The 21,134-nt window shown below is 36.1% G+C and overlaps 1 protein-coding gene across 2 annotated transcripts in view; it reads left to right on the forward strand.

Moving 5' to 3' along the window:
• NFXL1 (nuclear transcription factor, X-box binding like 1) overlaps positions 1-21,134 on the forward strand; it is a 46,692-nt gene that overhangs the window by 16,137 nt on the left and 9,421 nt on the right. For both annotated transcript variants that reach the window (XM_033060922.2, XM_033060923.1), the window contains exons 13-20: positions 701-857; positions 1,560-1,651; positions 2,069-2,090; positions 7,937-8,077; positions 10,306-10,472; positions 11,223-11,292; positions 18,544-18,648; positions 19,886-19,972. In XM_033060922.2, coding sequence (XP_032916813.1) covers positions 701-857; positions 1,560-1,651; positions 2,069-2,090; positions 7,937-8,077; positions 10,306-10,472; positions 11,223-11,292; positions 18,544-18,648; positions 19,886-19,972 — 841 coding nt within the window. The remainder of the gene's footprint in view (positions 1-700; positions 858-1,559; positions 1,652-2,068; positions 2,091-7,936; positions 8,078-10,305; positions 10,473-11,222; positions 11,293-18,543; positions 18,649-19,885; positions 19,973-21,134) is intronic.

Consider the following 21,134-nt stretch of genomic DNA (forward strand, 5'->3'; position numbering starts at 1 on the left):
CGGTGGTGGTGGGAGGCGGGGATGGAGCCCCCCCGCTCCCGCGGCGGCGGCAGCAGGAGGGGAAGGAGCCGGCTGGCACCCACGGCAGCGGCGGCAGGAGGGTAAGGGGCCTGTTGGCACTCACGGCAGCAGCGGCAAGAGGGGATGGAGTCCCCCCGCTACTGCGGCAGCGGCGGCAGGAGGGAAAGGAGCCCGCTGGCACCCACGGTGGCAGCGGCAGGAGGGGACAGGAGCCCCTTGCCTCCCCCTGAGCCGCGGGGCCAGCAGGAGGAAGCCCCCCCGCCTCCCCCGGACTGGGCTGCCTGAAGGAGGGAGCCTTCCCCGCCTTCCCCACCCCCTGCGCTGCCTGCACGGAGCCAGGCTCCACCCACGGTGCAACAGAGTAACCAATGTGTAACAATCACGCAGTCCCGGGTTTTACTGGCAGGTTGCTCGACTGGGCGCCTCGGTTTGCACTTCCAGGGTTGTAAATGTCAGAAAATTATTCACATATTAGCTGCTCCTGAGTGTAAGCTGCATTTCCGGTGTGGGAGCAAAATTTTAGTAAAAATGGTGCGACTTGTAATCGTGAAATTACTGTAAACTAATTAAAAAAATTCTACCAATTTGTTCATTTCAATTTTTTGTATATTGAATATACTTGCCCAGTAACTTCATATTTCTTGCTGCCATATTGATTCATTCTTGGATTTTACTTCAGTCGGCCACCTACTTGTCACCATTCTACCCAGGAGAAGCACTATTGTCACTTCGGGCGGTGCCCTCCGTGTCGCCAGCCCTGCCAGAAAACCTTAACGTGTGGTCACTTGTGCCCTGTTTCCTGCCATGACGAAGCACTTGTGAAGCAAACTGGCATAGTAAGTAAAAAACAGTGAAAAATGGTGTATTATTTGTGTACAGAGCAATGAGCATCAGTTTGACCTACATTTTCTGTTTTGAGGCTTTTGGAGTTCAGAATAAACACATAATCAAACACAGAGGTATGTGTACTGCTCAGCATGATGATAACTGGTTCTAGCTGCTTTGTTGCAATCTAAGTAATTTTGTAATGCATAATCGAATTGCTCAAAAAATTATAAGATTCTTGTTGGAGTTGTATTAAAGATATTTAATTTCAGCTTCAAGCAATTACTTTTTATATAAGAACCAAAAAAATTTAAGTCTGATATTTACAAATCTTTCAAATTTTGCACAAGTTAGAAGTCAGAAATTGTCAGCTTTTAATGTGTTATACACTGTGTGATGGTAATTGAACTAGCTTACTAATTGAAATATTTTTACTTTTAATAACTTAGAATTGTTTTACTGGTCTTTTTCATTTGGCTTGGTGCTTAATTTTTAGCACTAGGAACTACAGGACTTAATTTTCCTATCCCTAACTAGGCTAAGGATAAAACTGTAATTTTTTTTGTCTGTATGGGATGTAGAGATTCCCATTAGTAAAAAACTAGTTACTAGAAAGTGTATATCGTAGAACTGGAAATGCTTTAGATGTTTACATTTACTTATGGTCAAGCAGATAGTTCCATTTTGTATTCAACTGTGTTTTTTACTCTCAGCATCAATCTGCAGGGCCTTGGGAACAGCCATCTGAGCCAGCCTTCATTCAAACTGCACTACCATGCCCTCCCTGTCAGGTTCCTGTACCAGTGTAAGTATTAAAATAAAAATAAAAACCAATTAAAAAAAGTTTTTATATGGACAGATACTGTCCCAGAAGTTATCAGGGATGTTTTTTTAAAAAATAACTCTTCTTCAGACTAGATCTCTGAAATAACTGAAAAATATGATGTATTAGTAGAGACAAAGAAGATACTATTTGGAACAAAATAAGGTTACTTTTTAAAAGACAACTGATTTCATATACAACTGCAATTATTTTGCACATGAAACAAATTTTGAGCTTTTTGTTATAAAACACAGCAATCCGAACAACTGTTGAAAAGGAGGAAGTATTGAGCTGCATGAAGGCATGATTTTCTTAGTTTGCACATTTGAAAAATAAGTTTTAAGTCCCCTAAACAAATATGCATCTCTAAATCTCTGATTTTTTAAATTTTTTTAACAGGGAGTGTCTTGGACAACATGAGGTGAGTCATGGAAACTGCTGTGTGACATGAACTATGGCAAATACTTGACTTTGTCAGTCTGTAAAACAAAAGGCGTTAAAATAGTAGATTTTTAATACATATTTTAAAATCAGTGAAGTACCTTAACACAGTAGCTTACATATCAGAAGGTATTTTAGTTCCTTTCTGAAAAATATGTAACTATTTGATTTTGTAGAATTCTTGGACAGAAATTTAAACTCATTATTTATGTAGCTCTTTTTGTTTTCTTGCAGGTGTTTAAATTGTGTTTAAATGTTTTTCGGTGGTCTTATTAAACATTTATGCTTCCCCCCCCCCCCCCCCCCCCCCTTCTGTAGTTGATATTCTCTCTTCACACACTCTTGAATTTTATGAACTACTGTGTATATTTTAAAAGGATAAGGAACATAGCATCATACAGGAAAATTCTGATATGACTTGGATCTAAGCACACATGGATGAAATCAGACAGCATAGAGGAATCTTCTTTAGAGTTAGTTTCTAGCTTGTCTTTCTGGTGTGTAGTCTTCTCTAGTTTTAGATGAAGTCACTGTCTATTTTGGCTTACATGAAAGAGAATCTAACTGATGCTTAAGTAGCCGTCATCATTATTCACAATAATTTCTATATGTTATGAAATGTAAGGTATTTTTTCTTGATTTTAAAAGATGTTTGCTAAACTGATTTAAAAAACATTTTGCTGTTATGACTTTGTCTACTGATATGTCTCATAAATTCACTGTCAAAACCTGACTAACAATATTACAAAAATCCAAGGATCATTTCAAGGAAGTTAAAAATTTTGGAAAACACTAAATATAAAAATATTGATGATACCTCTTTTTTTTTTTGTTTGACCTTTATTAATACTCTCTTGATGCATGTTGTAATGGTGTCTTGATTATGTTTTGGTGACATCTTCCAGTGTTGTTACCAGTGTTTGTGTAGCTGCAGTCTGGGCAGCATGTTCACTAATCCATCCAGGCTGTGAGTGCAGCTTTTCCACAGACCTATTTTGCAGCTTCTGGGTTGCTGAGGTAAAGCATGTCCTGAGAGTGGATGAAAAGAACAGCAGTGTTTGTCTGTGTGTTGCTGAAACAGATGGGCTTTGCTTTGTTTTTCCACAGTAAAACTTACATGTGTATTAGCCAGTTTTTTGAGTCAGTGACATGGTTTTTGATAGGGCATATCCAATCTCATCTGAACTTCCATGAATTTATGTATACTAAAATGCAAGCTGAGGTCAGTAGACCCAGTCTGTAACATAATCTAGAAAATGTAGAAGGATTTGGTCCTGTTCAGGTGTATATGACTGTGAAGTTTTTCCTTCCTCATAGCAGGAGGACAGTATCACTATTCTTACTAGAGAAAATAATAACAATTACTACGTATTTATTACTACTTGTTTCAGAATAATTAAAAAAATATTTCATTTTCTGTTGCATACTAGGCTTGGCAAAAATCATTCAATGGCTTTGGGTCATGTTTTATTTTTTGATTTGCATAGAAAATAAATACAAATCCCTGTGAGTCTACAGCTGACTTTATTTAGATTTTTTGATGCTACATGGTACTCTGGATGAACTAGAGTTCTCTCAGCCAGCAGAGGGCAGTGCTGCCTTCCTGCTGAAGTGCCACAGTTCCTCGAATGAAACTGTCTCCTATTCTTTGAGATTTTGGTGGAAGTTATGGAAAAGAATGATTCACTGATGTGTGTGGGAAGTGTGTTTTATTTGCAGTGGATTTTGTCCTCATTGTACATTTTTGTGTTGTTCTGAGATCTCCGAAAAGGGAAAAAAACCATGTAAAGTCTGTTCACTATTTAACAGTCACATTGGTTCTTAACAAATAATCTCAGCTCAAATTATTTTACTTCTGTTAATAAGAGAAAACATACGTATTTATGAATGCTTCCCTCCAGTAGAAGTTTCCAGCCCCTGAGGGGATTTTCACTGGGAAATGGGAGCTGTTCACAAGTGACAAAAGTAGTAGGAATTTTCTGAAGCAAAATTTTACTGTGAGTAGGTGCTATTGCTATGCTGTGCTACTACTTATGTTGGACTGTTGTTATACCTCCTATGATGGAAGAGATGTTAAAAAGAAAGAAACTAGGAATGAAGCAAGCTGTAAAGTCTTTTTGTATTTTATCAGGATGCCTGCTGACAATATGTAGCATAGAGAATAAAAGCAAACACCTTGTGACTTGTATAACAACCAAATCTACTGTCTAATTTTTTAATATTTGGACAGTAATTTTAATTTGTGCAGATATTGGAGTTGGTTGTTTGTTGGGGGATTGTGTGTTTGTTGTTTCTTTTATTTCTCTTTGGTATTTAATTTATGAAGTATTTTTAAGGGATTGATTTAGTTTGAGCTCTTACATGATCTGGCATTTAGAAGAAGCCATTTATCACTTAAGAACAGACATAAAATTACTTTTCAGATTGTGTAATTATATAAAATCTGTGCTTAGTGGAACTACGATTCTACATGATGTTTAAGCTAAAAGAATATTTCTTTTAGCTGAAGTCTACAGCCTTCTCTTAAATAACTTTACATATATTTAGAAAAATAATTAACTCATTATTCTTCCTTTTTTAGGTTCTTAAAAATAGCTCTCAATTTTGTTTCAGGTTGTGTGTCAAAAAAATCACCTATCAACAGTTGGTGCCGTCCCAAAAAAGAATCTTGACGTTCTACCTTTTTTTAACTGTTACATACATTGGAATTTCATAGCAGTAGTACATATATGCTATTTTAAAATCTTTTAAATTGAAGTTATTCTAAATCTCTTATGGGAAACATTAATTAAAGCTGATACAAGGTAAATGAAGACAAAGAAGGAAATATTTACTGACTATGATATCATTTTATCTGCTCTATATAATGTTCTTCTAGTTGCTTCATTTCCTTAAATGTTCTAGAGGAACATTTTTTTTTCCTTTTGGTAGGAATTCAATTGTATGTTTTAGTATTCTGAGTGGGTGTTAGTTCAGGTTCATTCATAGGAGGAAGACCATTTCTCTGCCTCTCGGTAAAATTTTATGTAAAACTTGATGAGACTCATCTTTATGGCTGAACACCTTATAAAGGTTTCCAAAATTTCCTTGCCCTGAAGGTTTTTGTTTTCATATTCTAATTGATTTATCTGTTAATTGCTTTTATGCATTTGGATGATTTCCTGGAAAGCTTCTGAAAGCAGTCATGCCTTTTTTTGTTTCCTTCCTTTCCTTTTCCTGTGGAAGACCTGGAGTCTGAAAATTATGCCTTCTTATTTTTTTCCCCCATTTAGCTTTCAGAAAACACTTATGGTTCTCATCTTCCTTCTTCATTCTTCAGCTAATCAGCCTCCTGGAGTTTGTGGCTACTTTGATGTTTGTAGCAAGAATTCTCACCCCCATATAGCCATTTCAGAAACTCATTCCTATGGTAGGAAGTAAAACTTTACTTTGTCATCTGGATTTATTACTTAGATCCACAACAGAGAAATGGAGGAGAAAAATAATGAAGGTTTAAATTAACTGAAAATTTTCAGTTTTTGGCTGCAGTGGCAGTTGATTCTAGAAGACTGTCATATCTTACTGAGCTCAAACTGGATGCAGCCAGAGGGTTAGAATGTTCCATCCGGTCTGCCCTCTGAAAGCTGCTATTGTTGCCTGGCTGGCTTGTGTGCTTCTCCACCCTTGCCTTTGTTCAACAGTGCCTCTCATCTGTGTAGTCAAAGCATGCTACTGAAAGGGATACTCTACTTCTGCCTAAGTGCTTGGCTCTAACTGGAGCTCGTGGTTATGTCCTTATCTGGTGGAAGACTAATTACTGGTAAAAAACAGTCTCATCAGCATTATGGAACAGTACAGCCTTAGAGCTAATTGGTATTATTGCCCCCATCTGCTACCACTGCCACAGCAGAACCAGAGTCATAAAAAACTGAGCGGCAATGGGTGAGCAAGGAAAGTTAGAGAAGTGGGCAGATTGTAACATTTAATACAACTTTTCTTTCATTCTTTTATCTTTTAATATCCTTTGACTACGAACATTGCTACTGAAAGGATATTGTGCTCAGAGGAGGGAGATGGAGTAAAGTGTGAAGGGGTGGGATATTGGGAACATTAAAAGCTCTGGTAATTGGTGTGTACATTCTGAGTATGGTACTATTCTCTGCTTCAGACCCTGTTTTTATTAGGCTTGCTGCCTGTTGGCTTTTCCTCCTTTGGTCACCAGAAACATCCATCAGAGACAGAGTAGGATGTTTGCAAGGGGCAGTAGGAACCAGGTGTTTGGATTACTTGACGTGGTTGTTGTGTTAGTGATTTAGCCAGCTTCAGCTTTGACACAGGGATGTGAAAGTGGTTGGTTGTGATGGTGTCAAGGTTTTGCCATTCTTGATGTTCAACCTGCCTTGCAGACTTCTCTTCAGTCTTGGTGAGTCAGGATGACAAGAGTTCGCAAGTCTTCTGAGTGAACTGGATTTCGCAGTGATGTGATGTGAAGTAGTATTTTTTGGGTGAAGCCCAGAAAAATTTATATAGGCAAGTGGATCTAAATTTTACTTTGTGTGATTGATGGAGATAACATGGACAGCGCTGAAGGGAGACTGTCCCTCACTCTGCCCTGTGGGGCTATCTCTCTTCTTTCTTTTCAGTTCCTGTGTTCAACTGTTTGTATGATGAAGCTACTGGCAAAAGACAAGATACTTTTTCTATTAATTAATTTTCTTTATTTGAATAATCTTCCTGTAAAGAGAGATGTGTGGTAGGAATTGTTCAAAGTGATAGGAGATTGCAGTGAGGGCTGTAGAGTTCAAAGAGAGAAAAGAAATGGGTACCCTGCAAAGCTGTTCAGTCAACTGCAGTTGCAACATAAAATCACACCATTAGTCTAGTCAAAGTGAGTTATGTCATATTAGCTTCTTGTGTAATTACATGACAAATAGTTTTTCTCTGTGAGGTGATCATGAAATTAAGAAAAAAAACAATCTTTTTGACAGCATCACGGAAAACTATCTTTTTTTAAAAATAAGTATTATATAATTGGAAAATGCTAACAGCGAGTTTCCTCTAATCCTTTTATGTGGAGGGATTTGTACTACTCAAGTTTAGGCAGGTAACCTAGTTAGAAGTTGACACTGGTTTCAGTACCAATGAAGAGTAATGGCTTCTAAGTAGATGCTCTGAAGAGTACTACAGAGTTCTGTTAACTGGAGTGTTGACCTCAAATTGTAAGGTACGAATGTAACATAAGATATTAAAATCTTAGTCCTGTTAGGGAGCCATTTCTGCTTCTCATTACTTCTCCTGGGAGTTATATTTGATGTAGTCAGTATTTGCTTTTTAGAGTTTCTGGCTTGCAGGTTGTTTTCCATTTTTCAAACTGTAAAATATTTTGGGTTTATGGTGACTATAACACAATTAAGCCTGTGAAGGCAAACTGTTCCTGTCTTGTACAACAATAGCTAAGTGGCCTAAGAGCCCTTAATGGAAGACATGAGTGTAATTCAGAACGACGGAGCACTAAAAGATTTGAGCATACAATAGTCTTTCAAAAAGAAAAGGAAACTATCAGCAAAAGTTAGCTTGTTTAATGAAGTGCGCTTTTTTCCTGTTATAACCAGTGTAAAACTAATTTGTGTGGATACTTTGTTATGATACTTTAAAAAAAAATGAAATAGAATTTCACTGGTGTTTTCTCTTTTACGAAGATACTGGAGAACCAAAACTTCTCTATGATAATTCTGTGTCTCTGTGTGTGTAAATATATGCATCTCACACACTGTATATGTGGTATGTTTATATATATATCCCACCTTCATCTCTATATTGATTTGTTTATTTATTTTTAACTTTTAGATTAGTCCATTACCATGTCACTCTGCAAATCCCTACTCGTGTAAGAGATTGTGTGGGCGGCTTCTTGATTGTCAGAATCATACCTGTATGAAAGAATGTCATCATGTAACTAAATCTAGCAGTAGTGCAGATGGAAAGAAGGTAGGTTAATTTCTTTTTTGCTTTTCTTTTTGTGTATTTTATATGGATATGCATTGTCTTCAATTTACTTGGAAAATAAAGAATTTGGAGCTGAATTTGCAGATCTGTTCCAGATCCCACTGGGAGACTTGCATGTGTGCTGTTCCCATTGTTGCTGTGACAATTAGCTAATCTATATTTCCTTAGACTATAAATCTGCCACAGTATTACATTTTTTGCAAATTCTATAACTTTTTGTGTTGACATTACTTTGATTTCATCGGAACCTTATTTAACACCCTTGAAAACTAAAATAACCTAAAGTTATATTTGTAACCATCAAGATCAAGAAAGCTACTGATGATCTCTATATACAAATGCACTGGAAGTCTACTGGGGAAACTTATTTACTGAGGAGAGCTTAAATGGGTTGAGGAGGCTGGGAGACCTTTAGGAAATATTGCAGAATTGCTGAAGACTTCAAAATAATGGAATGATATATTGCTATTTATCAGTGTCTACTAGAAACTCTCATTTATGCAATTGAGAAGTTAAATGCTGAAGATAACATGAAACAAAAGTAAAAAGCTTAAATTTGTTCAAGTTATGAACAGTCAGAGCCACATAATAGCCCTGTCCTGAAAGTGGTGGTGTTGTCATCTAATAACTGTATATTGTAGCTAACACATTAATCTATTTGTGATTATGGAAATTTTGTCTGAGGAGTATGAGCAGTTAGTGCAACAGTGGAACAGTAACTTGCAGCAATACAGTGACATCAGTAAATAGTGAGAGTGACAGTTAAGCATCTCCGGTTCTGACTGTAAGAGGCTGCCTGCCTGCTGCTGCTTTAAGCCAATTAAAATGTGAATGAGTCAGGACTATTTCTAGCTCCATTTTGAATGAGGCAATGTATTCTCAGAAAAATGGGAGTCTATGTACCTGCAAAGCATGGGTAAATCTCATTTCTCAATTTTCTTCAAATCTATGAACTGAAGTTGATGTTGACCTTTAGAGCTTTTGTTCTCTTGTTTTGGTAGACTAAATGTAGTCACAGCTGATTAAATTTCTGGCTTATATGTCTGAGTAGTGATTTTTCTGTCTGGAATTTCAGTTTGTTCTGCATATTATGTTATGAAAAGGTTGCAGAAAGGCCAGCTATTTGCTTTTACCTACTGTTAAATGTTATATGTCAGTTTTCTGAATGGTTTTAGTTGCTGTTGTTTTTCTTAGATTTGAATTTTGTGAGTTAAAATTTGTAAACAATCATTGTACAAAGATTTCTCTTTAAACTTCAGCAAAAATTGTTCAACTAGAGAAGGAGAAGGAAAGGGGACTGGGGAACAGCTATCAAAACCTTAAAATTCTTACGCTGTTGCTTTGAACAGGATAAAGTGGAACATTGATGTTGGAATAGTCCTTTTGGGGAAACTTTGTGTAGCTTCATTTTTGGATAAATTGGTTGACTTGGAAACTGAACATTGAATGTGATAGTGGGCCTTTAAATACTGTGCTGTGTAGGTTCAGTTGATAAATAGCTGTCTGGGTGTATTTGACCGCAGACTGGAGTTCTGGAAGTATTATTAAGAATACGAATAGAAATGAAGGTTTCTTCACTGTGTTGTGATGTTCATCACCTTGTGCTGGTGATCATATCACCTGGAATGAGTGACATTGCAGCTCTGGTAGACTTGTGTAGTCTGTGGAATAGAAGCAAGACCTTAGGCAGCTCCTTGGATATACCCAAGTTAATAATCCTTTTTGGATTATATAAATATCCTTTTTGGAAGATTATACAGAATATCATATGTGTATGGATATGGAATGACTTGAAATTTGCTTCTTAAAATCAAACAAACCAACCCCTCCACCCCATATTAGAGAGTAGTATGTAATGACTCAAGCATTACAAGAACACGGTGTGTGGGATAAGTTAGTTTTGAATATGTCATGACTTATTTTTCTAACAATTTTCCTTTGAGAATTATCAGGGGTTATGGTCATTTTCCAAAGCACTAATATTAAGGATGCCCAGGAGGGAAAACAGAATTCTCTTTGACTGACAAACACTGGTTTTCTGGTTTTCTCTTAAAAACATGTTTTAGTAATTACTCTTGCTTGTGAAGTGTCTTACTGAATAGCTTGATTCTCATCACCCCAACTCTTTCTTCTGTGTAACAGGTCGTTAACAGCACCTAACAAAGCAAATACTTGGCATTTTCTTTAGTTCTTTGTTTTTGTTTTGTTAGGCGGGTCCCGAATGTTCACAGTGTGAAGAGGAGTGCACCAAGCCCCGGCCAGCTGGCTGTCCTCACCGATGTGCTTTGCCCTGTCATCCTGGGGATTGCCCATCATGTCTCCAGATGCTTAAATTGAAGTGTCACTGCAAACTATCAGTACTGTATGTTGAATGCTTGTAAGTGTCAGAACACAATCCAGCTTTTGATTTGAATGCTATCAACTGAAAGTAATTTGAAATGTCTGGGAATGGGAGCTACTCTTATGGCAATTTATACAATTTCTCTTGATTATAATTTCTAAGATTTTTCTATATAAATTTTGCAAGTATTTTATTTGACATGACTGCTAAAATTACTATAAATGCATGGAGTCTCATGAACAGAAATTGTTTTTATACAACAGATAAACCTTTGAATTATGCAAAATATTGTCATCTACATTTGTTCTATATGTGCTTCTTTTAGAGTTGTAAAGAATCATTTATACAAGTATTAGAATGAATGTAATTAGTCTAAAAGGTCTTTGTCTTCGCAGTTAATGTCCTTCAATTTCTAGCTGTTTTAATTGAAAAACTGCTTAGTTTTTCGATTTATACAACTTTTTAATCATTTGTGTGTATGGATAGATATTAAGCTAGACTTCACAAAAAGTTGGAACTTGGGGATTGTTCTGAAAATATTCATCATATATATTTTTCAAGTATATTTTTCTTTGCTCATTTTCTTTACAGTACCTCAGGTCACCTAAATTTTTTGTGGACTTGTCTGTAAAACAGGGCAGTTTATATTAGTCACACAGGATATGGACAAATGAGTCCACTGTTCTTTACAGTGAAATATACTGAAAATACACCCCTAATTGCATTGACTTTTGTTGGTTTTGAATTGGACGTTTTTAAACACAAATACCATCTTTCTTTTTACAGAAAACTAACATGTGCTGATTTAAAAGAAAAGGAGCTTCTTATTTCCTGCAGAAATCAGTGTCCAAAAGAGGTAAGCCATATTAACAAATACTTGAGTTGATGGGTATGTAAATATAGGCCAAGCAATCTAGAGAAGCTTAGTCTCGGTGGATATGTTAAATGATAGATGTGAAGGTGGTTAGTGAACTGTACTTGAAGGATATTTATTAATGTATTGCTGTCAACTAGGAGGGTTATATTGAAGGAACAGAGGTTTGTCTCCAAGGCACTAATGGCTTGAATGTTTAAGCATGCAGATGAGGTTGAATGTGTAAGAATATATCCTCTCACATGATTAAAAACTGGTCATCAGTTTATGTCTCAAAAATGATAGGATGCTGTTTGATTAGGAAAAATGCTGAGAATTGTCGTTGCTGTTCTCACCTAAATGCGGGTTTAGAATCCCTATCTGTACAATTCGGAGGCTAAGGGATTCTATACTTGATAAATGAGATGAGCTAATAATACCCTGGTGTGTTAGTGAAATATATGTTAGGTAATGTAAGAACGAGGACAAGTTAGTCTCTCTGCTGTATCTGGTTTCATCATGATGCTTACTTCATGATACTTAGACTATGAGCCAGTAGCATCAGTAAAGAAGATTCCTGTTCAATACTATGTTTGGGTAATAAACTTTGTGGAACAGGGCAGGAGCTGGTTGGAAAAGCTACCAAATTTTTATCAGAAGCAGCTTAGAAATGTTTCAGGATTTCTCTTGCAGCAGGGTTACCCACAACTGGATGTGAGGGATGGGCCAAAGGATTTTGTCCTTGTCCTTCCCAGAGCTGTGGTTGTGTGCTGCTTGTGTGTTTTTCAGAAATCCTTGCATTACTTACTATTTTATGTTTTTTCCTTAGTTATCATTAATTGTGCTGAGAGTGATAGCTCTTTCTTTACTCCATTTCCCACTGGATGGTTAGAAAATATATGAAGTGGAAAAGCAGGGATTTCATTATCATCCAGTGTTCATATATATTCAGTGTTAGAAACTTTAAATTTGAATCCTAGTTGTTATAAGAAAACTTTTTATTATTATTATTTTGACTAAATGCAAAAATTTGCAAGATTCCACTTTCCCAACAGTATCTGTTCCTCTGCTTTTCAGCCAAGATTGTGTTAACCCCAACAGGAAGGGTGTGCTCTATACATACTTGTGTCTTCTGCTTTTTCCCCTTGTATTTTTTTTTTTTTTCTATAAATGAATGTTCCTGTCACAATTTTCTCATCTGGATGTCTAAAAACTCTCTTCCTGGTGGGGGAATGCTTTGGAATATTCTTTAATTGTCCATTTACCTCTTAATTTTGTCCTTTCATGTTGTTTTCTGTTACTTTGATTATATTTGCTCCAAGACTTCTTTCTCTGTATTTTCAAGAGTGCTTATAATCTCTTATAATGAACTATATGTTCTGTACTTCAGCTTCTCTTCAAAGATTTTTTTTCCCTGTAGCTCATCTTTGACTTTGACTGTGGTGATTTTTCTGAATATATTTCCCCGAATTAATCTGGGATTTAAAATCCACCTAACAGTGGTCCTAAACTTTGGCTTACAGTTCAGAATTGTCCTGTTCCATAGGTGTTGTCTTTTTTTTACTTAGTTTGGTGGGATGTAAAATAAAGAGTGTGGCAACAAAATTTACATTAGTTTTATAAAGCTTTAACTTAATTCTAAAATTAATACTCCTATAAATATTTTGGAAAATGAGTTTTTTTGCAGCTTCTGCTGTCCAGGGAATTGTTCTAGTGTAATGGATGATGGAAAAAATGCATATTCTTCCTTTCCTGTGATTCTAGCACTAGCTCTTACTATCTTTCATGAAATGTAGAAGTTACTAGCTATTAATACCTTCTTGCTTCAGGTAGTTCATATCTTTGTGTTACAGTTCGTCCTACTTTGTTCAGATCCTACATTGGTAACTACATGGGTACTGTATGGGGTTTTTATCATTTCTTTGTCTAAAAAATCTGTTCCATTCCTCTGAATACTGAAGTTTTAGAGATGTTTTGTCTGTTTCTGTTTTATAAAGAAAATGTATCTCTGCAGCTTTGAGAAAATTAGTTACCTGTATCATAATGCAAATTATACTGATAGTTCCCTTTTAAAGGGATCATTGATAAACACAATTTGGGGCTGCCTTAACAGACCCCACCACCACCTCTCCCAGCAAATACAGGCCGAACCCATTTTGTTGTTTTTAAGTTTTTGTCTTGTGAGACGAGAACTTATAAACAACTTGGCCAGAGATAAGATGGATAGGACTACTGAATTTAGAGCATTTACAGATTGCAAATCTAAAATGTCTGCTCAAAACTAATTTGGAAGTGTTTTTGTGTGTAGTTTTGGAAGCCTCAACTCAATTTCAAATTAGTGTTTCTTGAGAATTTTGTTATTCAATGTCAGAAGCTGATATTAAGTCATTCTCAGAGCTCAATGAAGTTGATGTTTGCTATAAATCAGTGTACAGTATCACTCCTAGCTGACCATAGTGCAATTTAGGTTAAATAGAATGCAGTATTTTACTGCAGTTGTCATTTTGAGATGTTTTTGTAATGGAAATTGCAGTAGACTGTATTCTACCATATTTGTTTTGCAGTTGCTGTGGTACATTTGGGGATTAAAAAAACCAATTATGTTGTCTGGTCCTTTGAAAAAATGCTACAGAAGTTTCACACTTTTGGCTATAAAAATGACTTCCAACATTACATAATATAGCTCACATTTCCTTTCTGCTTTAGGGAGAAGCAGTGTCTTTAATGCTGCCACAGCTGTTATATATGAGATATTTTAATTAAAAAGTTAATTCTCTTGTTTGGCAATAAGAACAATATATCCTGTTGAAGGAAATGTAACTTTTTTTTTTCTTAATCAGGGTGATTAAATTCTTATGATCATGCTTGCAGATGTTTTGAGACAATTGTTACATACACATTTTAATTTCTATTAGTTTTCATTGTTTTCCTGTCAGTATTTGTGAATCTATATTTAATACTTTATTCCATGTAGTTAATATTTTTTTACAAAATAGACATAATTTGTAGTTTTACTGTGCATTGTGATTTGTCTTGGTGTGAAATATGCAATTCCAGTATAATAAATTTCATTTAACATGATAGTGAAGTAGGGACAATGTAATTTCCCCCCCTGTACTGGTTTTCAGTTTTAAGCCCCTCACTAGGAGAAGGACATTGAAGTGCTGGAACATGTCCAGGGAAGAGCAACGTTGCTGGTGAAGGTCTGAAGCACAAGTCTGATGAGGGGCTGAGGGAGCTGGGGTTGTTTAGCCTGGAGAAAAGGAGGCTCAGGAGGGACCTGATCAGGCTCTACAACTGCCTGAAAGGAGTTTGTAGACTGGTAGGGGGGGATTGGTCTGATTTCACACAAGTGACACTACAAGAGCAAATGGCCTTGAGTTGTGCCAGTGGAGGTTTAGGTTGGGTACAGGTGGTCAAGCACTGTGCCCAGGGAAATGGAAAATGGTAGTCATCATCCTTGGAAGTGTTAAAAAAAAAAAGTGTGGATCTGGCACTTGGAGACATGGTTTAGTGATTAACTTAAGGGATCCAGTGATCTTAAAAGTCTTTTGCAACCTTAACAATGCTGTGATTCTATAAGTTTTAAAAGTATGCGTATATTTTTGGGTTTTTTCATGCATTGAATTAATTAGGCATTCTGGAAATAAAATTTAATTCTGTAAACATGCACTGCAAATGTATGTGAATTGCAAAAATTTAGTTTTGTCTGTGGAAGTGGTAACATTTTTTTGTACTTAGGTTTTGGATCGGTACTCAAGAGTGCTATTTTCTTCAGTACCAGATTATTTTCTTCATTATCAGATGTGTATTAACAGGTTGTGTTTATTACCTTCTGTTGGAGTTCATTTAAGCGTTCATAGGTATTGATAGAGTTTATGATCATCAGGTATAATGTTAAGATTTAAAGGCATTGCCTATGGGAAAAATATTTGTAGGACTTTTTTTTTTTCCAGAGCTGTGGATTAAATCCCTTCTTTTAATGGCCTTACCATATCAAACACAAAGGCTGTTAAATTTGGACTTCAGAAGCTATTGATAAGAGATTTTGTACAGCAGAAAAGGGGTCACGCACTTTCTGTTTTAGCACTGAGTAGTTCACTACTGTGACTTAAAAACAAGCAAAAAAAAGATCCTTTCCCATTACATTTTTTATCCAGCAGAAGCAGCAGAATGATTGCTTTTGTTTTCTGAGATCATGGGGAAATGTTTTGCCATTCATTTCATAGCTTCTCTTGGTATTTTTTTTTTAGTATTGTTTTTACAGTGGAGGGAGTAAGAAGAAAGTTCCCTGCACAGAGATACAGGACAAGAAAAAAGCTGACAGGGAAACTTAAGTGTGTACCTTTGCTTTTCAGTATTGATTAAACATACTCCTTTGTTATAAATATTTTGGTGTGATGGTGTCTAAGAATTTTATTGCAATAGCACTTAGAGGTCGAGGTGAGGGTTACTGTCTTGAATTTGCAGCTCTGACATTTCATTTAGGACATGACTGTTGGGCTTTGACACAATTAATGAAAATGCACCTGATTACTACGGAAGAGTAAGCCGGAAGTAATAGTTCTAACCATGGCTTGTTCTAGCCAGCATAAGGTGACTTGCAGATGAGACTAGATGGAATTACTGTGTATGATTCTCTTGTGTAGGGAGCCAGGCCCTCCTATGGCACAATGTTCATGCAGTGGCAAATTGGTTTTGCAAAATCTGTGGTCACTTGTGAGGCAACTTGGCCATTAGACTCCATGTTCTGGGTGGTAGCCTGACCTTGGTAGCATGCAAGGTTTCGACAAGCTTCTCCTCTCATATTTTCAAAATGAGGCAAAATAATTTTTTAATTTCAGGGAAAAATATTTGCTGATCAGTTGTGCCTGAAAAAAACTAAATTCCTTCTTTGATAAGGTGACCAATTTATATATCTTTTCCTCCAGATAAAATGAATAGATGAGATCTGCTGCATAAGGCCTACAGCAGAGTGAGTCAATGCTAGTGAATATCTAGTTCAGATACAGGAGAGGGTTAATACCAGCATGAAGGTGGCTAAAGGAAACAACTGTATTTGATTATCTTTTGAACAAAACCACCCAACTCCCTCCCCAAAACAACATCAAAACTAAAGAAAAAGTTGGAGCAAAAGATATTAACAATAAGGAAGATTTCCCAAGGACTGAACTGACACTTAACTTTGCATTGTTTTCAGTAATGACCTTGGCAGGCAAAACTTTGTAATTTTCTGATGAAAAGTTGTGGGGTGTTGTCAGTGTATGAGAATTGAGGAAGTTAATCTGTAGAACACATGTATCGGGGTCATGTTATTAAATACAGAAAAAATCCAAAACAATAAGACCATACATGTGAATCTTATAATAAGCTCCCAGGAAAAAGCAGATATTCTTATTTTCACAGCATGATCAGCTGGAGAGAAATACAAAGAAAGCTGAAGATGTTTTGGGGAAGGTACTCTACTAAGAATGAGGTGCAATTAAGGCATTGTACAAAGTCCCTCTTGCTGAGATGTCATTTGAAATACTACATGCAGTTCTGGCTTTGTATTCAAGAAACATTGATTGAATATAGTTGAAATTCAATTAAGGGAATACTGTGATAATAAAGAGCCTTTTAAGAAAAGACAGAAGTACTTCAATATGAGGATAAGAACTGCAGCTTACGCTACCTAGAACAAACCTAGGAAACTAAAAAAAAAGCTCTTGCATCTTGTAGCGAGCTCCTCAAGCAGCATCCTCCCTAGTGAAACAGTAGAATAGGGTCAGAATGGGGGTCTGATTTCTTGGTAAGCTTTCATCCAGTCCTGGAAGGGTATATGAGGTACCTGCCTGTAGGAGAATTGTATTTCAGGACTGAACATGGTGACTTAAAGATTCCTTCCAGTCCTGTGTGAAATGTGCTGAAACAGTAACTAAAAAACTGAGCTGAATCCACGAAGTTTTTATAATAGCTTGTGACTCTCATGGACATGAAGACACGTATATGTGTTCCATAACTTTAGTTTGAAATATTCATGTTCTGTTTAGGTTTGTGTTTCATTATACTAGCTCAGATGTTGTGCCAGTTCCAATGGACTTCTGAGAACCCAGATTTACTAGTCAAAGTGTACCCACCTGGGTTTGATAATTACTTATTATTTTCATTCTTGTGGATGAAGTGATGTGGTATGTTGTATATATTTTAAATTTTTAATAAATGTGAAAAATGTATCTTAAAATTTTGAGTCTTAGAGCATTTTCCAATTTGTATTAATCCCTTGATGACAGTGAAGAGGTGAAATTTCACTTTCAGTGAAGAACACTGTCTAATGCTAGTTTAAGTAGATGGGGGCTTTAAAACTCTGTGTAAGTAAATTGCTTAGATGTCTTCTGTGAGATTCCCCCTTTGGTTATTAACAGTATTGGGTTATGTAATAGAAAATGAAAAATTGTTATTGACTTCTTATGAGCATATGAGCAAGGGATGTTTTTAGCCAAGTTCTTAACAATGAAGAAAATCGGTTTACTTTCCTGACATATTATATCTAATATAATGCTGGGAGCACTGCTACATTCTTATCACTCAGCATACTTAAATTGGTAACTCAATTCTTACACAGTAAATGAATGATAATATTTTCCAGGTTAAAAATTGCCCTGGCAGTAAAAAAGAAGTCTTTATCTTTCAGGTGGCAGAAATGGGATGATCTGCCAAATGCAAAATTTAGGATTTTGTGAAATGATTTTGTACATAATAAGAATTTTGGTGACCTTTATTTGACTTTCGCATAGTTCAGATAATACTTGGAATACAAGATTTCTTCTGTGGTATTTTTGCTTCTGATTCTTTCCTCTTCCTTTATTACTCTGTCTAATCTACAAGTAGCTACAGTACTTGTAATTTCAGTTTCCAGGGTGTTTTTACCTTATCCATTTGTACTCCCCCAGCATAGAGATAGCTAGGGTGATTTTTGTATATATTACTGTGGAAATGACTGTTCTTGAATCATACGAAAGGAGGAATTGTCTTCTAACTAAACTGTGTGAATAAAAGAAATCATCCTACAGGAACTGAAAGTCAGTAAATAAGAAACAAACATTTCCTCCCACAAAAAAGAAAAATCAATTATTTCACAAGTAGAAAGACTGATTAACTGAATGAGTTTTCTGTTAAAATGCTATGTCTGAAATAAAACTAATTCATAGATTCTTGGTTATTTTACAGCGTTTTATTGATGTGGGAGTTTTATTTGTGTTTTGTTCTTTACAGTTGCCCTGTGGTCATCGGTGTAAAGAGATTTGCCATTCAGGTAGCTGTCCTCTTAACTGCAACCAGAAGGTTAAACTCCGATGTCTCTGTAAGAGACTGAAAAAGGTAAATTTACCCTTTGCATTTTTGAAGGATCTGTATTCTTTGCATGTTCCTGGGCTTGGATGGATGGATTATGTGGATGCTGCAGATTCGAACAGGGCCAGTTCCTATAGCAGAGCTTTAACAATTCCCATGAGCTGGGCTGCTATATCCGAAGATTAACTGGAGAATATAAAATCTTGTTAATTGTAAAATATGTTAGCTACCTGACTTGCAATAGCTTTATCTTCATGCACACTTAAATTTTTGGAGTTTTGTAAGAAAAATATTCAGATGACCTGAAATAATTGGAGAATCAAAATTACATTTTTATGATGATACTGGGAAAATTTACAAAAGTTGGAATTAGCACAGATGTTGTGAAACCTGGATAATGTAATTAATTCAGACTCCCTGCAAACCTAAAAGCAAGTACGGGCATCAGCATCTTTAGCTTCTAACACAGATAAGGACGATGCAATATAACAAGTTTACTATAGCTGTGCAACAATATGTGTGGAGCAACAGAAATTTGTATGAAGTCTTGACAAACAATACTGTCTTAATGAAAAAAAACCCCATGATCTGTCTTAATTAAAAGGGGTTTAAATTGCTTTTCTGGAACCAGTTAATGTCTGATCCTTCCAGCAGTTCCCCGGAATCCTCAGCTTCTCCAAAATAAGTTTTGTGTATCTAAGAAGTCTTTCAGGTGGGATGCTCAGCAGGAGAAAAGATGGCATATGTAGAACAAGTGCTTAAAATTGATCAACCTCTGCTTACAGATAACCAATTTGTTTTCTTTTTTTAATTTCTTCAATACTAGAAGAAGGGGAGAAAGTATGATTAAGAATTACTTTATTTCTATTCCCCCACCAGACTTTGTCCTGTAATCTAAGACTGTAATCTAATTGTAATCTAAATTAAAATAATCTGTATGAAATTACTGAGACTCTGAATGCAAACTTTCTGCTAGAAGTTCAGAAGGTTATCTTACTTGTCTAAGGCAAAAAAATGAGTAAAGAGGAGAAAAATTAAACAGGACTATTGATTTATTCTTCCTTTCAGCTTAGCGTATTAGAAAGAAGGAAAAAAAAGGACAATTTAATACATAATTACAGGTGGAAATAATGTTCAGTCATAAGCTTTATTTTATATGTAAAATCAGTGTTTTACTAAATAAGAAAGTTTTATTATTTTCATAAAGAAGATGACAACAGAAATCATATAGGGAAATTATTATAAAAGACATTATGCTTTACAGGAAGTACAGTGCAGCAAGATACAAGAAGGCCAAGTTTCACTGGAATGCGATGCATTGTGCAAGGAAATGAAGCGGAAAGCATATGAGGTAATGTATCCATTGTAGCTATAATTTCTTCTCAGAGCTTCAAGAAAAGTAGAAAAAAGAACACATTTTTTCAAGGCAGTACCTGCAGAAATGCAATGTAAGTGGATGTGCTGTTGAATAGGAGCTATTTTTTCAGACTTGAATTTACAAATTATGTTAATTGACTCAAATGCTATTTTAAAACAATATTATTTTTCCTTTTTTAAATGGGTTGGAACTGATTCTTCCCTCTTTCACTGAGAACAAGGGATGATCAGTGATGATAAAATAGTCATTAGTGATGTAAGACTAGAGTCAGATTGCTTCACAGGGCATTGTAAGGTCTGTCTTTCAATGAAGGTTTTGCAGCTATCAGTTGCTCCACTTGTCCAGTGTGGAGTATAATCCTACCACATGGTACTAGTTATCCTATACTGGAAGAACTGAGACTTTCCAGCAACTGCAGAATACCACTTAGGCTGCTGTTACGGTGACTTCTCCCTAGCTCAGCTGTCTTATGAAGTAAAGAATTTGCTGTGTGCTGTCACACAGAGAGGCAGGATATGATCCTTGCTGTTACACACCTTTAATAAAAACATACACAGAAAGGATTGATTCATAAGTGTATTGGGTTTTTTATCAGGTAAGTATTAAATGTGGTAAATTTACAACCCAGGAACTCAATTGGTAAAACTGACAGGTCAACTTCTCAGATTCTCAGGATTGATTGACAAGTTGTAACAAGCACCACACTGACCAAATCCTGCAACTTTGCAAGCAGGTTGAATGCTAAAACTCTTGGGATATGCCTTTAGGGAATCCCAACCATTACAAAGAGTTCCAGTAAGAATGTGAAGATAAGTTCATTGTACAGTAATTTCAAGATTATAAGCCGCACTTCCAGGTGTCAGCAACTTTTCGTTCTTTGTCCATATATAAGCCGCACCTGATTACAAGCCCACGTTACAATACAGAGTGTGATAAAAGGTATCTATTCTATCACCATCTGTGAGGGTGGGGGCAGTGATCCTTATCTCTGCAGCAGGTACTCTGCTAATGGGCCATCCATTGAAACCAGGCGGGGCATTGTTCTTTATCTTTTCACAGCTTGTCCTTCCTCCAGCCAGTCATTTTCTGCTAATGGCCCACTGAGTCCCACTGTGTGAATGATAAAATTACTTCA

This window comes from Catharus ustulatus, chromosome 5 (assembly GCF_009819885.2).
Source record: "Catharus ustulatus isolate bCatUst1 chromosome 5, bCatUst1.pri.v2, whole genome shotgun sequence".
Taxonomy (NCBI): domain Eukaryota; kingdom Metazoa; phylum Chordata; class Aves; order Passeriformes; family Turdidae; genus Catharus; species Catharus ustulatus.